This window comes from Cyprinodon tularosa, unplaced genomic scaffold (assembly GCF_016077235.1).
Source record: "Cyprinodon tularosa strain WSP-4 unplaced genomic scaffold, ASM1607723v1 ctg17, whole genome shotgun sequence".
In the NCBI taxonomy this organism is placed as follows: Eukaryota; Metazoa; Chordata; class Actinopteri; order Cyprinodontiformes; family Cyprinodontidae; genus Cyprinodon; species Cyprinodon tularosa.
Genome location: NW_024038531.1, coordinates 664,278 through 680,431, shown reverse-complemented (window position 1 = coordinate 680,431; position 16,154 = coordinate 664,278). Strand labels below are relative to the sequence as shown.

At 38.4% G+C, this 16,154-nt stretch overlaps 1 protein-coding gene across 3 annotated transcripts in view; it reads right to left on the bottom strand.

Annotated features, from left to right (window-relative positions):
- enox2 (ecto-NOX disulfide-thiol exchanger 2) overlaps positions 1-16,154 on the bottom strand; it is a 321,929-nt gene that overhangs the window by 57,083 nt on the left and 248,692 nt on the right. For all 3 annotated transcript variants that reach the window (XM_038281359.1, XM_038281357.1, XM_038281358.1), the window contains 2 exons: positions 4,744-4,950; positions 404-637 (listed from right to left, as the gene is read on the bottom strand). In XM_038281359.1, the coding sequence (XP_038137287.1) occupies positions 404-637; positions 4,744-4,950 (441 nt within the window). The remainder of the gene's footprint in view (positions 1-403; positions 638-4,743; positions 4,951-16,154) is intronic.

The window sequence follows — 16,154 nt, the reverse complement described above, 5'->3', positions numbered from 1 at the left end:
AAAGAAGGAAGAAGATGGGAAAAGAGCTTTACTCCTCATTGACTAGGTCGTAGCCACAGTTGCCCTGGGGCAGACTGACATTGGCGCCACTGGGCTGCTGACCACCACCACCAAAGAAGAAAGGATGAATGGTAGGACACCAGGAGGGAGGTGTGCAAGGAGGACAATAAACAACAATTAGACGAAGGAACAGGAAATGCAGTCTGGAACAACAAAAATATTTCCCATTTTCCCTTTTTATCCCACACACTTACCCAGAGTTTAAAAACATCTAAACAAGATGACATTATTTTATAGAAACCCGGCTGCCTTTTTCATATCATATCAAGTTTAAACTTGAAGAATATTCCCTCATGTGATGAAGAAGCTATGTGTCTCAGAGGCTGCAAGCATCTGTGTCTACCTTTGATTTTGTCCCCCAGCTGGCTGCACTCATGCTCTGAATAGTGGACAATCGGAGGAGGGGAGGGCGGCCGCAGGCGATCCTCCTCCATCTTGCGCCTGTGGCGCTCCTCTCGGGCCAGCATGCGCTGGCGGCACTCCCACTCATACAGGTCATCTCTGGCCTGTGCAAAGTCAACGTGGAGGCGACCGGTGTCCTTTTTGTCTGTGCTGGAGCCCAAACGGATTCGATAACCTAGCAAAGATACAGATAACTGGTTTAAAAATCTATTTTTACCAAAAAAACCTTTGAATTTATTTGAAAATAGATGATATAGATAAGAGATACAATCCCAAAATAACAGCCCTGGTATAAAGGCAGTACGCAGCCCTTTTTCAAAATCTCTACAGTCGTATCTTAACTCTCACGGATCAGAGAATTTAAATCAATGACTTCTGCTTTCTTAGCTCTCTGTGAAGACAGTCACAGTAAATCCTCCAGTCACAATATTTAAGGATTACAGGTTAAAATGCTTTACACAGTTTATATTCGGAGACAAAAATAAAATAACATTCCATGAGAGCGTAAACCACCAGGTTTTTAGGGACATGAAGCAGACTGTCAATTAATAGTGAAATATTTATTAAGAAAGGATTAATCAGATTTTTCTATCTCTGGAAAAATTAAAATAAAAACACAGCACATGACTAAACCAAAAATTTATGTATTATAATTCATATTTAGTAGCCTATTGATAAACAGCTAAATAACAATTTTAGCTCCACTATTTCCACCAATATGGTGACTGTGCAGAAACCTCTCCTCCTGAGGAAACACACGTTGACAGTGGAGAGAAAGAATTATTTTAACAGACAAAAAACAACTTAGTATTAGAGGACATAATGCATTATAGTTGTTTTTTTTTTCAAAATCTTGTTTGATATGTGTAGCTCTGCATGAACTGGTCACTGCAGAAGAGACTCGGAGACGCGTTACTTTTCTATGTGTTCAGTGAGACCTGAATGGTCCTCATTAACACTCTTAACTTCCCTCTTATACCTACTCTATCATACTTGTTTTGTTTTAAAAATGTCCAGTTGTGGAATTAATTACAATCCTTTTGTTTAAGTGGTTTAAATGACCCAAATACTCAAAGAAATAGATTGCAGACAAATCAGGAATCGAGATGAAAGAGAAAATTAGGAGTTTCTACTTCAGTCTGCTCTCACTGCCTTAGACTCTTAATCTAGCGCAGCCTTAATATTTCATATGAGGAGAAGCTGGTGTGCTGGAGCTGCCTGTGTGTGTCATTGCTGGGTATTGTTGTTTACACAGGCTCTCCCTGAGTGTGTGTGGGTGGGGGATTATTTATGGGGAAACTACATAGCCCTGTCATCGCTCTAATATATGAACCTCTGCACCCACACCTCACTGTAAGAAGAGAGGCTGCTGAAATCAAGGGATCTCTCATTCAAACTCACTATCTCTCATGGATTTGTGTGCACACACACACACACACACACACACACACACACACACACACACACACACACACACACACACACACACACACACACACACACACACACACACACACACACACACACACACTTAAGCTGGGAATATTTCTGAGAGGCTGGCTCTTCTGAGTGGGCTTTTTAAAGCAGAAGAGAGTGGTCATCGGTTTCCACAGAGAGATTGAGCATCTCTGTTCTGTTCAGCTTGAAAATGAAGACGAGATAAGAGCACACAAAGTGGAGCCTGATAGGTGGTAGAGATTTTTTTTATTATTTAGTAATCTGGATTTTTCTTACTGAACTATGTCTTTCCTCACTGTTACTGTTCTGAATCACAAGCTGATAAACTGGGAATTTAAGGTCCTTTGTGATCTAATTTTTCCCATTTTCAGTCCAAAATGAACTGATGCTGATCTATGCGACGCCACAGCTACATGTTTGTCTCTATAAAGTAACTCCTAATTGTTGAATTAGAGCTTTAAATAATCTAATTAAGGTTAAATGCAACACAACAAACTCAGCTAGGCATCATAAATCAGGCCGATCTTCACATTTCTAAATAAAAACCCTCAAACCCTGACTGTCATTAAACTTTGAAATGATTGTGAATGTATTTAAATCCATATAAATTGTCCATTTTACCAACAGGTTTAAATAGCATCTTCCATCTCAAATATTTAAAAAGATGTCTCTTTAAAACACATACTAGTTCTATTTATTTTTCAGCCCTGTGTTATAGAAAAGTGTTTTAACAAATTGGAGGTAATTTTACTTTTTTTCCCACTTTTTTTTCCAAAACTGCTACTAAAGTATATTTAGGATTATTGTGCTGTTGGGAAACTATACTTAGTCCAGATTTAAAATGGTGTGAATTTATGACGGACCTCCTTCAATAATTAAATGTTGCACTTGTGACTTTCGCCACAATACCGCCACCGCCTTGTTTAACAGTTAACACAGTGGTTTTAGATGTTAAAGTCTCATCTCAACTCATTAAACGCACTCTAATGTTTGAAGGAGTCCAGATGAGATGTTCTTACCTAGTAACATTGTACCAACTGTTAAGTATGTAGGTGTTACCATCATGCTGAGGGACTAATTACCTGCAATCACAGACGCAAAAAAAAAAAAACCCTCATCTTCTCAGATCATGAAAGGTCTCTTGAGAAAGCATTGCAGTAAAAATGATATTTATACACTTAATTCAGTTATAAACAGGCTTCACTTCAACAATAGTTTGAGGCACCTTCCACTTAAAGATAAGTGTGAGTTTTGGTTTCATGGATTACTATTAAATATCAAAACCACTTTTCTTTCTCCTAAGCACAGTAGTTTAAGATTAGATGGTTTAGGCATGCAGGTGGTGCACTGGTTAGCGCACATGACCCATGTACGGAGGCCTTAGTCCTCGATGCGGCCGAACCGGGTTCGAATCCGACCATTGCCACATGTCTCTCCCCCTCTCTCATACCGCTTTCGTGTTATTCTATTGAAAAAACGAGCCACTAGTGCCGAAAAAAAACAAAAACAAAACAAAAAAAACATTACACACTTCCTTTTTCTACAAAATTATGCATCTCTACATGTACAAAGTAGATAAACTGCTTTTTAGATAAATTCCCTCATGTGCTGAAACAATTATTCAGAGAATGAACTAATTGTATTTAATGGATCTCTGAAACCAATGCCAACTCATTTATCACATTATATACTTGTTAACTGGAGTACACCAACTTTAAAATATGCATTTTCTGAAATGAAAATTCATTCAGAGTAGTAATTAAGCCAGAAATGAATAAAAAATATATGCATTTTAGATGTAAAACTTCTTTGTCTTTAAAGGCACATTACAGAGTTTTGTAATGTTTTGTGGCCAAAACACAGAACTGCAGCACTCTTCTGCTCATAATTATCAAGGTTTTTCGTTATTTGCTGATGAAGATTCTCAGTTATCCAGGTCATAGTCATTCCGTAAAAGTTTAGACCGACCTTCAGAATCATAGACAGGTTTCAGATATTACAGGCTAACAATGGAACCAAACGACCCACTCGTCAGTGTCCATTTGCATGTTGCCAAGCAATACAAGGCCTTGTCTATATAAAGACTCAAACTCACTGCGGATCCAGACATTTGAATTGAGAAAGCTTCCTGGAGGGAAAGAGAAACGTCTTCAAACCTTGGAAACCAAGTCCAGTGGATTGTTTTTTTAACTTTTACGGAAGGTTTTTTGTTTTTACTTTTTCTCCCTAGATGGAGTTACGGTTCTTGTTTGAGTTTAGCTGGATGCTGATCTCTTCTGAGTATCCACAAAGGTCGGACCAATCCAACATGGAGGAGCATGACGTCACATCAGCAGAACAGCGTGGGAACTTCTGACTTCAGCAAAACCGGATAAAAGATTATAGACGCATCGGAAATGACCTACTGATTCAGTCTGCTCATGAAACAATGTTTTAGTCGTAAAGGGTCAAATAAAAAGCTTATTTTAAAGATATTATTTTGTAAAAACTGACGGTGTCTCTTTAAATCGGCTTTATGCAGAACTAATAATGTTAAATAGTTTTAGCTTCAGTTCTGTAAAAAAAAAATTCTACCGTGCTGCTTTTCATATATTAATTGTTTAATTGGAAAAGAAAAGTCAACACATGAATCCATGACTGTATGGAATATGATTGAAACCTGGGCCTGTGCAAAGGTACCAAACAAAACCCAACCACTCCTGATAATCCTGTTTTTAATATATTAAAGTTCTCATCATTCAACACTGAAAAATTTGCTTCCAACTAGATCTGCACTGCATTGACAAAATAATTGCAATGTGCAGTTGAGGTATGAAAGTTTACCAGACAGGAAGAGAGCCTTGTCTACTGTGGACTCCTCTGCGAATCTGATGTGGCAGAAGTTCTTCTTGCTTTTGCGAATGGCTGTGATATCGCCGCACTGCCCAAAAACCTCCATGATGAGCTGTTCCGTGGCGTTTTCCGGCAAACCACCGACAAACACGGTCTTGCAACCTGGGGGGCGTTCCCTTGTGGCTGGAGGAGGAAGGTCTGTTCAAAAGGAAAGGAAAGAGTCACTGCATGAGGAAAAATGTAATTATAGCAGATTGTTTTGTGTGTCCATGGTGTTTGGAGTGAGGCTGGAGCATATCAAAGTTGTTCACAGACAGGTTCCTACAGCCATTTTTCCCATTTAAGAGCAAATCTAACAAATACGAAGCGCATGGCCACATTGGAAGAGTCAGTGCAACAAAGAGAGCCCACCATCAGGTTTATATTTAATGGCTCAGTGCATGCAAAAATAAAGACAAACAGGACTGGAATAAACAAAGCAGCTAATATAATTCTGCACACTGACATTTATGCAGAAGATAATAAAAATGAAATACACAAACGGAAGAAACGACCCAGCCATTTGAGGAAAAGTGAAATCTAATTTTAAGTATGAGTTATGCTCTTTGAGAGGCTGAAAACAATATGTGCCATGGCAGCAAATGCTTCCATTACTTCTTTCGGCAATTGGAAAGATGCCATTGTGGATTATTTTCCGTCTTTGTTTTATTCAATAGGATATAAATCGTTTTTTTGATGTGAAATAAAGATAATACATAGAGCAACAACATGCTTCGACCAGGGAAGCACTGCATGTAAAAATAAATGATTACATCTGAAGTTTACTCATTAATTGAATAGGTGAATGGACTGAATGTCAATCTATAGTAGATAATTGGGTAGATAATGAGGTCATCCATGCATAAAGCCCACGTAACAGTATTCTTCGCCGCCATTTTGATGCTGTTTTTCATGTCTTTATACATATTTCTAAATTTCAGATTAAACAAAACATCTATTCTAAGCTGCAAGCCTGAACACCTGTGAGGTTGTATGAATAGCTGTATACCTTTTATGGATGGCCTGAAATAAACCCATACACTTTCACTGCAAAAAAGACACGAGTTACTACAAGATTTAATTTTCTTTTGGAATTGATGAAGTATTTCTGAATTGAATTTGAATTGAATAAAAAAATAAATGTGTATTCTTTATCTTTATAACAATATTTAAATAAAAAGACATACATATGGGCATTGTGGAAAGATATTCTAAAGGTTAAGGCTATATTCAATTAAGTCATGCACACAAATGGAGTAAAACACAACCATCCTAAAAATGAAAAAGCAATCCTTCTGGCAACAATGTGATTGTGAATCCTCTCCTGTGGAAGGTTCACTCCATTGCAGAAATCACTTATTCAACACAGATGATTGTTGACTGATCTAATCTCCAATAGATCAGGCTTCTCATTTACGATGAATGATTAGTAGGGTCTATGAGGAGTGAACCAAATAATCAGTGGAACACTGAGGATGCTGTATTTCTGGAGATCTGCAATAAAGACCTGCACTCACAGACACCGCTGTTCCCACCTCAGCAAATATCAATACTCTGAGAGCAAAGGACTTGATTTAGGGGCAATATATATGTGTGGCATAAAGGAGATGAGGGGGGGGAGTGGCATTACTTTGATTTATTCAGGTTTGTTAAATGTGACAATAAGCTGCTGTATTTTCTTCCTCAAACTGTTGAAATGGGTCAGGATCAAATTGTTTCAGCTCCTTTAAAACCATTGTCTTCTTGATGTTTTCTACTTTGCAGACATAGGTCACACCTTTTTGTTCAATTCACTGCAGCACAAGCAGCTTCTCTACCCAAATAAAGTGACAGCCCTATCTTCAATCTAGCCTTCATCTACAGCAGAGAGATCTGAATAGCAACACGTTGAATGAAAACAACCAGGAGGGATTTCTCAACAGGGTGGCTGAACCAATTCTGCAAGACAAAAAAGCAAGAATCTTAGTAGTCAGTCTGCATGGCGAGGAAACTTTGAGCTGACACTGTCTGGTTTCTATGTCAGTTTGGAGATTTATCAGAGAATGAGACAGAGAAAAAATGATTGGATGGATGGGTGAAAGGATGGATGGATGGGAGGATGGATGGATGGATGGATGAGTGAAAGAATTGATGGATGGATGGATGGATGGATGGATGGGTGAAAGAATGGATGGATGGATAGGTGAAAGAATGGATGGATGGATGGATGGGTGAAAGAATGGATGGATGGGAGGATGAAAGAATCTATAGATGGAAAGATTGTGGAAGAATGGGTAGATGAAAGGATGAATGGAAGAATGGATGGATTAAACGATGGATGGATGGGAGGATGAATGGGTGGAAGAATGGATGGATGGCTGAATGGAAGGATGGATCAAAGGATGGATTGAAGGATGGATGGGAGGATGTATGGATGGACAGAAGAATGGATGGATGGAAGAACGGATAGATGGATGAAAGGATGGGAGGAAGGGTGGATGAAAGAATGGATAGATGGAAAGATTGTGGAAGAATGGGTAGATGGAAGGATGAATTGAAGAATGGATGGATTAAACAATGGATGGATGGGAGGAAGAATGGATGGATGGCTGAATGGAAGGATGGATCAAAGGATGGATTGAAGGATGGATTGAAGGATGGCTGGGAGGATGTATGGGTGAAAGAATGGATGGATGGATGGATTGATGGATGGTTGAAAGAATGGATGGATGGATGGGAGGATGAAAGAATCTATAGATGGAAAGATTGTGGAAGAATGGGTAGATGAAAGGATGAATCGAAGAATGGATGGATTAAACGATGGATGGATGGGAGGATGAATGGATGGAAGAATGGATGGATGGCTGAATGGAAGGATGGATCAAAGGATGGATTGAAGGATGGATTGAAGGATGGATGGGAGGATGTATGGATGGACAGAAGAATGGATGGATGGAAGAACGGATAGATGGATGAAAGGATGGGAGGAAGGGTGAATGAAAGAATGGATAGATGGAAAGATTGTGGAAGAATGGGTAGATGGAAGGATGAATGGAAGAATGGATGGATTAAAGGATGGATGGGAGGATGTATGGATGGACAGAAGAATGGATGGATGGAAGAACGGATAGATGGATGAAAGGATGGGAGGAAGGGTGGATGAAAGAATGGATAGATGGAAAGATTGTGGAAGAATGGGTAGATGGAAGGATGAATGAAAGAATGGATGATGGGAGGATGAATGGGTGGAAAAATGGATGGATGGCTGAATGGTTTAAAGGATGGATGGGAGGATGTATGGATGGACAGGAGAATGGATGGATGGAAGAACGGATAGATGGATGAAAGGATGGGACAATGGGTGGTTGAAAGAATGGATAGATGGGAAGATTTTGGAAAAATGGGTAGATGGAAGGATGAATGGAAGAATGGATGGATTAAAGGATGGATGGATGAGAGGATGAATGGATGGGTGGAATGATGAATGGAAGGATTGATGGATAAAATCATGGATTGAAGGATGGATGGGAGGATGTATGGATGAACAGAAGAAAGGATGGATGGGAGAATGGATGGATGAGAGGATGGATTGATGGATATCTGAAATATACATTTTCTCATCAAATTCATGAAATGCAGCTGACCACTGACCTTGTGTGGCTGTGGGTTAGTAGTTAGAACCTGTTTCATTAAAATCTAGGCCTAAATTATTACATGAACATCTGGTACTTTTAATAGTCTAATATTTATATTTTTATCATTTAACAAACCATCTTAAATTCCACTGAAGGCTAATTGTATAATTTAAAACAAATTATCTAATGTAATATTTCCCAATTAGATATATATAAATAAGCCTTCTTGCATATTGTCCACTTCACCTAATTTTGCACTAAATAAGGCTGGGAAATGTTTAAAAATCTAAATCCATGTTCAATACATGTTCTAAGTAGCATTGATCAGACTTATAGATTATGCCATAGTTAGAAAAATGAATGTAAATAAATATGCTGACAAGGAAATGTTTTTTTTTATCTTTTTATGGACTGATGAATGGATGAATAAACACATTCCTGGATAGTAAAATGGATATAAAATGAGAATTCATTTATGGATGGAAAATAAATGGAGAGTCAAAAGATTGATGGATACTACTTTAAAAAAAAAGTTTTTTCCCCCACTTTTCTCTTATAGACCATAAAAAAAAAACATTTTCCAGGCTATATAGGAACCTTTTGTGTAGAAGATGTCTAAAACTCCACTTACAGAAAATACATTTCAGGGTTCATGATTGCTGCATTAAACATGTTAACATTTCACTCTAAAAGAATCGACACATCAATCTAGTTAAGCTCTTAGCAAAAGGGAAATATTGTTGCTTATTACTTATACCATCAACACAGCTGCTGTAGAGAGAACTACTGTGTAGTTTCATCAAATCCTCAGTAACCACAAAATCTTTCCTCAAATCCATTTCATCTTCATATTTCTTACACTTTCACACTCACTAGCAGCATGATATCAATCTTTTTGCTTCTTCTTTTCATAAAATGAGTCTGCGGAAGCAAAGTTTTCACAGAGGTGTCATTCCTTGACCTCAAACGCTGGCTGATTAAACTAGTTTTGAGTTGAGATGGGCACAAAAAAAAAAAAAAAAAAGGAAAGAAAACGTGTTTTAGAAAACGCTTGTGATAGCAGGAAAGAGCTTTGCTGGCAGATTCAACAAAGAGCTCCAAATTAAATGACCTTTTCGGTCCACGAGTGGCTGATAAAGCAGCAAGGACAGGGAGACGGAAACAGATGCTTTGCAGCAATGTCCAAATGTGCCAAGTTGCAAATTAAACAAAATTCTTCCTTTTTTTCCTTTTTATTTTGTCTAGTAATTAATTGGTAACCATTAAAAAGTCAGAGTGAGACAATTCCGCAATCCCCTCAGCTTACTGTGGTGTTGACTCCCACTGCTATGGCAAAAGATGATTTTATGCAAATGTGCCAAGAACAAGATCCAGATGAACTATTCATGATTTACAGATTACAATAAATACATTATATCATAATAGCTATGAAAACATGGGTGAGTGTTCCAAGTGATTGCATTTGCATGGAACAATAATAAACAGCTCAAACCTGAGGGAACGACGGAGAGGAAGCGCGAGGAGGAGGAAGCGTTTTCCCCCCTCCAGCATCCACTGTGAAAATTACATCACAAAAATACTGCTGCCAAGAAGAAAATAGGAGAAAAAGTGAGACAAGAGAAAAACAAAGATGCATAGCCCTGAGCTGCAGCGCAGAGTGTTTTATAGTATATATATATATATATATATATATATATATATATATACACTACATTGCCAAAAGTATTTGCTCACCCATCCAAATTATTGGAATCAGGTGTTCCAATCACTTCCATGGCCACAGGTGTATAAATTCAAGCACCTAGGCATGCAGACTGTTTTTACAAACATTTGTGAAAGAATGGGTCGCTCTCAGGAGCTCAGTGAATTCCAGCGTGGAACTGTGATAGGATGCCACCTGTGCAACAAATCCAGTCGTGAAATTTCCTCGCTCCTAAATATTCCACAGTCAACTGTCAGCTGTATTATAAGAAAATGGAAGTGTTTGGGAACGACAGCAACTCAGCCACGAAGTGGTAGGCCACGTAAACTGACGGAGCGGGGTCAGCGGATGCTGACGCGCATAGTGCGAAGAGGTCGCCAACTTTCTGCAGAGTCAATCACTACAGACCTCCAAACTTCATGTGGCCTTCAGATTAGCTCAAGAACAGTGCGCAGAGAGCTTCATGGAATGGGTTTCCATGGTCGAGCAGCTGCATCCAAGCCATACATCACCAAGTGCAATGCAAAGCGTCGGATGCGGTGGTGTAAAGCACGCCGCCACTGGACTCTAGAGCAGTGGAGACGCGTTCTCTGGAGTGACGAATCGCGCTTCTCCATCTGGCAATCTGATGGACGGGTCTGGGTTTGGCGGTTGCCAGGAGAACGGTACTTGTCTGACTGCATTGTGCCAAGTGTAAAGTTTGTTGGAGGGGGGATTATGGTGTGGGGTTGTTTTTCAGGAGCTGGGCTTGGCCCCTTAGTTCCAGTGAAAGGAACTCTGAATGCTTCAGCATACCAAGACATTTTGGACAATTCCATGCTCCCAACTTTGTGGGAACAGTTTGGAGCTGGCCCCTTCCTCTTCCAACATGACTGTGCACCAGTGCACAAAGCAAGGTCCATAAAGACATGGATGACAGAGTCTGGTGTGGATGAACTTGACTGGCCTGCACAGAGTCCTGACCTCAACCCGATAGAACACCTTTGGGATGAATTAGAGCGGAGACTGAGAGCCAGGCCTTCTCGTCCAACATCAGTGTGCGACCTCACAAATGCGCTTCTGGAAGAATGGTCAAAAATTCCCATAAACACACTCCTAAACCTTGTGGACAGCCTTCCCAGAAGAGTTGAAGCTGTTCTAGCTGCAAAGGGTGGACCGACGTCATATTGAACCCTATGGATTAGGAACGGGATGTCACTTAAGCTCATATGTGAGTCAAGGCAGGTGAGCAAATACTTTTGGCAATATAGTGTATATATATATATATATATATATATATATTACATTGTGTTCAATTCATTTAAATAAATTAGGGAAAGATTGGACCAATGTAATGGAAGGAGCATGAAAAAGCATAAGTGAAGCACATGTTATTGATGTCTTCATAGAAATACAGAAATAGTTTCACTCTTGGGATTTCATGGGTAACAATAAAGAATGAAAGCTTTTACTGTCACTTTACAGAAAATATCAACATGCTATTTGGAAGAATTTCTTGTCATGTGATATGTTGTTCAAGAAATTCCGTTTAGTGCAAAAATTGTGCAGCATGCCATTTATCTGACTAAGAGGTAGTAATGTGCATGATTGTATGTGTTAATATGTTTTATAGATAAAACCTGGAATATTGTTTTTCATGTTTATTAAAACCTTTTTGCGCTGAAACTAAAAAAATAAAATCTAGTTTTTGAGTATTACAAGAACCTTTACTTCGTCAAGTTGTTGACAGTGGAGTCAACATTTGCAGAAATGAAAGAGGAGAGCTGGGAGACTGTCACTGCATCCAGACCTGATCTCTCCTCCTGAAGAGCTGTCTACATAAACCTATTACAGTTTAAAAATTAATACATTGAATAAACAGATTAAATAGAATCTATCTATCATTATTTTTTCACAAGAAGAAGACGGAGTGCTCAGTTTGATTGTTAGCACTCTACTAAAACATTTACTGCAGCACAAGGTTATAATTCAAACTTATATCAAGTTAAAATGGCAGATTTTTCAAGCTAAATGCAGTATATTTGAATATTTATTATAAGTTTCCTTCCTTCAGCAAAACTTCTACACCATAGTGAGTGTTTTTTTTGTGTAAACTGATATCTGTCAGATTTCATATCCTGGTAGCAGATTTTACCACATAACTTATATTCTTATATTTATTTTTTTTTGATACGACAACCACATAACAAGTAGCAGTTAATCCTTGAGTACCTGCCAGAGCTAAGACTGTTTTAACTGGGGATTCCCAGTGCCACCACCCTGGCTTTCAATATTTCAAAATATTGAAAGCATTTCTTAAAATAGCTTTAGGATACTGGTGAAGTTTTGACGTCTATCTTATATCTTAATACATCTTAAAATTTATTTTTGTGAATTATTAAGGCATACAAACAATTTTCTCCAGTTAGCTGGATCCCAGGGAAAGTGAAATTATCCAGCAAACTGCGCATCTAAACTATATCAGGGAATAAAATAAGACTTTCTTTCTTAATGATATAAAGGCCATCAGCATTGAATGGAAAACTAGCAGAGAAACAAATTTTAACATGGACTCAGTCTGCCTAAAAAACAGTTACTTTTTATCTTTTGCAGCTTTATATTCATGCATCTAAAAATAGATTCCTACTTCACTAGTGCATCATCGGTTGGTTTAGATCTCTTTGCAGCCAAAGGAATATCGTGTTGATATCTAAAAAAAAATAATCAGTCCATCAGAAAATATGACAGCAACCACATCCTTTCATTCTACTTCATGGAAAAAATCCTGATCGTCTTTGTCTGCCATATTTACTCATCCCTCTTTGTGAATAACTGATTTGATGTTTTCTTGAATTTATTTGTCTTCAGCTGCCCCGTTTGCAAAGCTCAAAAGCTTTATTTTACATAGAAGAAAAAACTCTGAAGAGCGAAAACTAGAAACTGCTTTAACAGAAAATCCAAAGTGGTAGACAGGAAGTTAACAGAAGTAATAAGGCGACCACCCAATACAGCCCAGGTTTTGATGAATCCAGCTTTTCTGTGAATTTCCTAAACAGAAAGGTTTCTGTTTATTGAGAACCTTTCAGATCAAACGGCATCTCTAAGACCAATAAAATAAGTAAACAAGGCAGGGACGAAGTTGTGTAAAAAAAATAATAGAGGTAGTTAAAGAAATATATTTGATTATCTTAAGCAGCACTAAAAGTAGGTTGGTATTACTACAAAATTAGGTAGTCATGATAATCCCATAAACCGAGGATTTCTGCATGTAGAAGCAGCAAGGAGGAGCAAAGTAACTTTAGAGTAGCTTCACAGCTGAGGTGGGAGAACTATTGTACTCAAAAAATATCTAACATTAATGGAAAAACTCACAAGAATGAAATCATTGTTGACAGAAAAGCTGAGAAAGTGCGACTTATAGTTTTTATAAGCTATGCAGGAATAGAAGTAGGAGCTAAAGTATGAAAAGACATAAACGGCATGTTTTGGCAATATTCAAAAAGATAAGTTTGGGGGAAAAAGAACACTGCACAACGCTTGGAACACACATGGTGTAGGCGGCGTCATCCTGTGGGAGTGCTATGCTGTAAGACACTGGTTAGGTTTGATGAGAAGATGGCAGGAGACAGACTGTAAAAAACTACAGACTGGAATAGAACATAAAAACGAGCTTAAATGTATTAAAGGTACAGCCAGATTTCTAAATGGACAAAAGTTAGTAATAAATGGAAGTCCATGAAAGCAAAACAGTCTGCTCGTTATTAGTTTAACACCACCTGAGGAGCTGGCGGCGTAACTGTGGCCACCAATACACTGAAGAAAGGTGATCATCATTCATCAGCTTGACTTCATAAACAGCCACTCCTGGAGAGGGGCGATGCCACAGCAGGGAGACGTCAACCATTACAGAGCTAACAGAAAGCACACTTAGACACGCTCAACCAAACATGCTAGTTTACTTTATCCCACATATGAACTATGAAACAGCAGGCACTGATCCAAATGCATCTCGGCTTTTAGGGCTACGACCTCTAGCTATTTGAGGATGATCTGACAAATCTCATAGTTATTTTGTTGACAAGTAAAGTTAGACCGTCTATTTCTAAAGTCATGGATGATTGAGCAGCAATAGGATGAGTCATGGATATTGCAGCTGAACAGTGATCTGCAATCTCCTTTTATTTGTAGAGAAGATATCTAACATTTCTAACGCCTTCTTCTAAGACTTTCATATAAGCTGCTAATTTCCACAGATACCAATGGCCCCTTTTACCCCAGTTACAGATAACCAGAATGGGTAAAAATAAAGCTTTCATATATATTAAATATATAAAAATGGTTGAATGACAGGTATAAGCACTACATTTGTTTTTCTGTCTAATTTTACAATCAAATTTTCTCCATAAATTGAGATAAAGTCAAAAAGTGAACAAACATACATAATGAGGTTAAAGTGGATGGTAAAAAGGAAAATACACTAAACTGAATTTGCATATCCGGTGTTTTAGATGAAAAACACCAAGGAGATGGAAGAAGGAGAAAGCTGAGAAAGGGAGGGGGTAAGGGGGGGGACTGTTGTTCCTCAGCTAAAAGGTCAGTGAGCGAGGATGATGCACGTAGTGTCTGCTTTAGAGCATGCAGCCAGAGGGCAATGACTACTTGGATGGACACCATATGTGCAACCTGGCTGTCGAGACACGAGTGCTTTCCCTGTTTGCTAAAAACCCTAATGCAGCTGTCTGCAGCACTAACACGGCGCCGTCTCAAAGGAGCCCCTGGGCCTGTAACAGGTGACATCCTAGGGTTCAAATTGGTTCAGAATAAGGTGATGAGGAAGGTTAACCAGTGAAATGGGTGATCCATTAAGGTAGACCCGAGCTCCTCACCTGCTTTAGAAATCCGCGTTTGAATAAAACACAATAGAACCATAAAAGCAATAAAAAAAGTGAAATAATTTTTAAATGCATATTTTTTACATTTGTGCATGTCATATACTTCCTTTACTTTCATGGAAGTGTTTTGTTTAAAATCCCCACTTCACAGCTGAAAGCACTTCTGACAGTATGCGTTCTGAAGTGATGATTTGGCACCATAATATTCCACCTGTCTGCCGTGTCCCACTGGGAGAACACCAGAGCTTCTGTAAAACAGACACTAAAACTTTAAAGTCCTTGGAAATCAAACCAATATACCTGCCATATTTTACCTTTAGCTATGAGGAAAGCCTTGCATGGCAGCTGGCTTTCTGCACACAAAGAAAGCCAGCTGTAAATGCTATAGATAATGAAAAAAATGACCTAAATCTACTAAGTGAGGCAATCAAGCCTTTTCTCTCCTTTCTCTAAAGTATCCTGTTTTTCGCTAACAGCTAAGGTAGGACTTTAAAACACTTTTAGAAGAGTTGGGTCATAAAACATTTTTTTCAATGGTACAAAGAAAACACTTCCCGATGCTGTAAGTAAGAGTCCTACAAATAGACATTTAAATGAGTATTTGTGAAACATCTATAAATAACCATTCTCTTTCCACTGGCTTTTATTTATAGTTAAAGCAGGGTTCCTACAGCATAAGGCAAGTTAAATTCAAGACTTTTTAATGCAACTTGAAATAAAAAGTAATGACCAACTTCACAATAAACACAAGAAAACCCTGGTTGTGACAAATTTACTCAAATGTTTATTTTAACATAAACCATTACTTTTTGGCCAAGTACATTTTTGCAATTTTGAAAAACTTTCAATTTAAAAGCAAAACAAAAAACTTATATTTTTAACAACTCTTGAACTGAAGTCATGAACTTTAGTTTTGTTCCCTCAAAGCCAACAAACCTCTGCTTTCATTGCAGGCGTACCGCCAAACATTATGCGGACATTAGGTGCTACTGGTGCTGTTGTTGATGTTGGAGATGGCTGTGAAGGCATTGCGAGACGAGGATGGAACAGAACTGAGAACTACCTGTCGTTTCTCTGTAACTTGATTTTGACGCTTTGAGTTTCACGCTTCGCATGTGTGACTACACTGCCTTGATTCCCACCCATCATGCTGAGTTTGAATGACATCTTGTACAA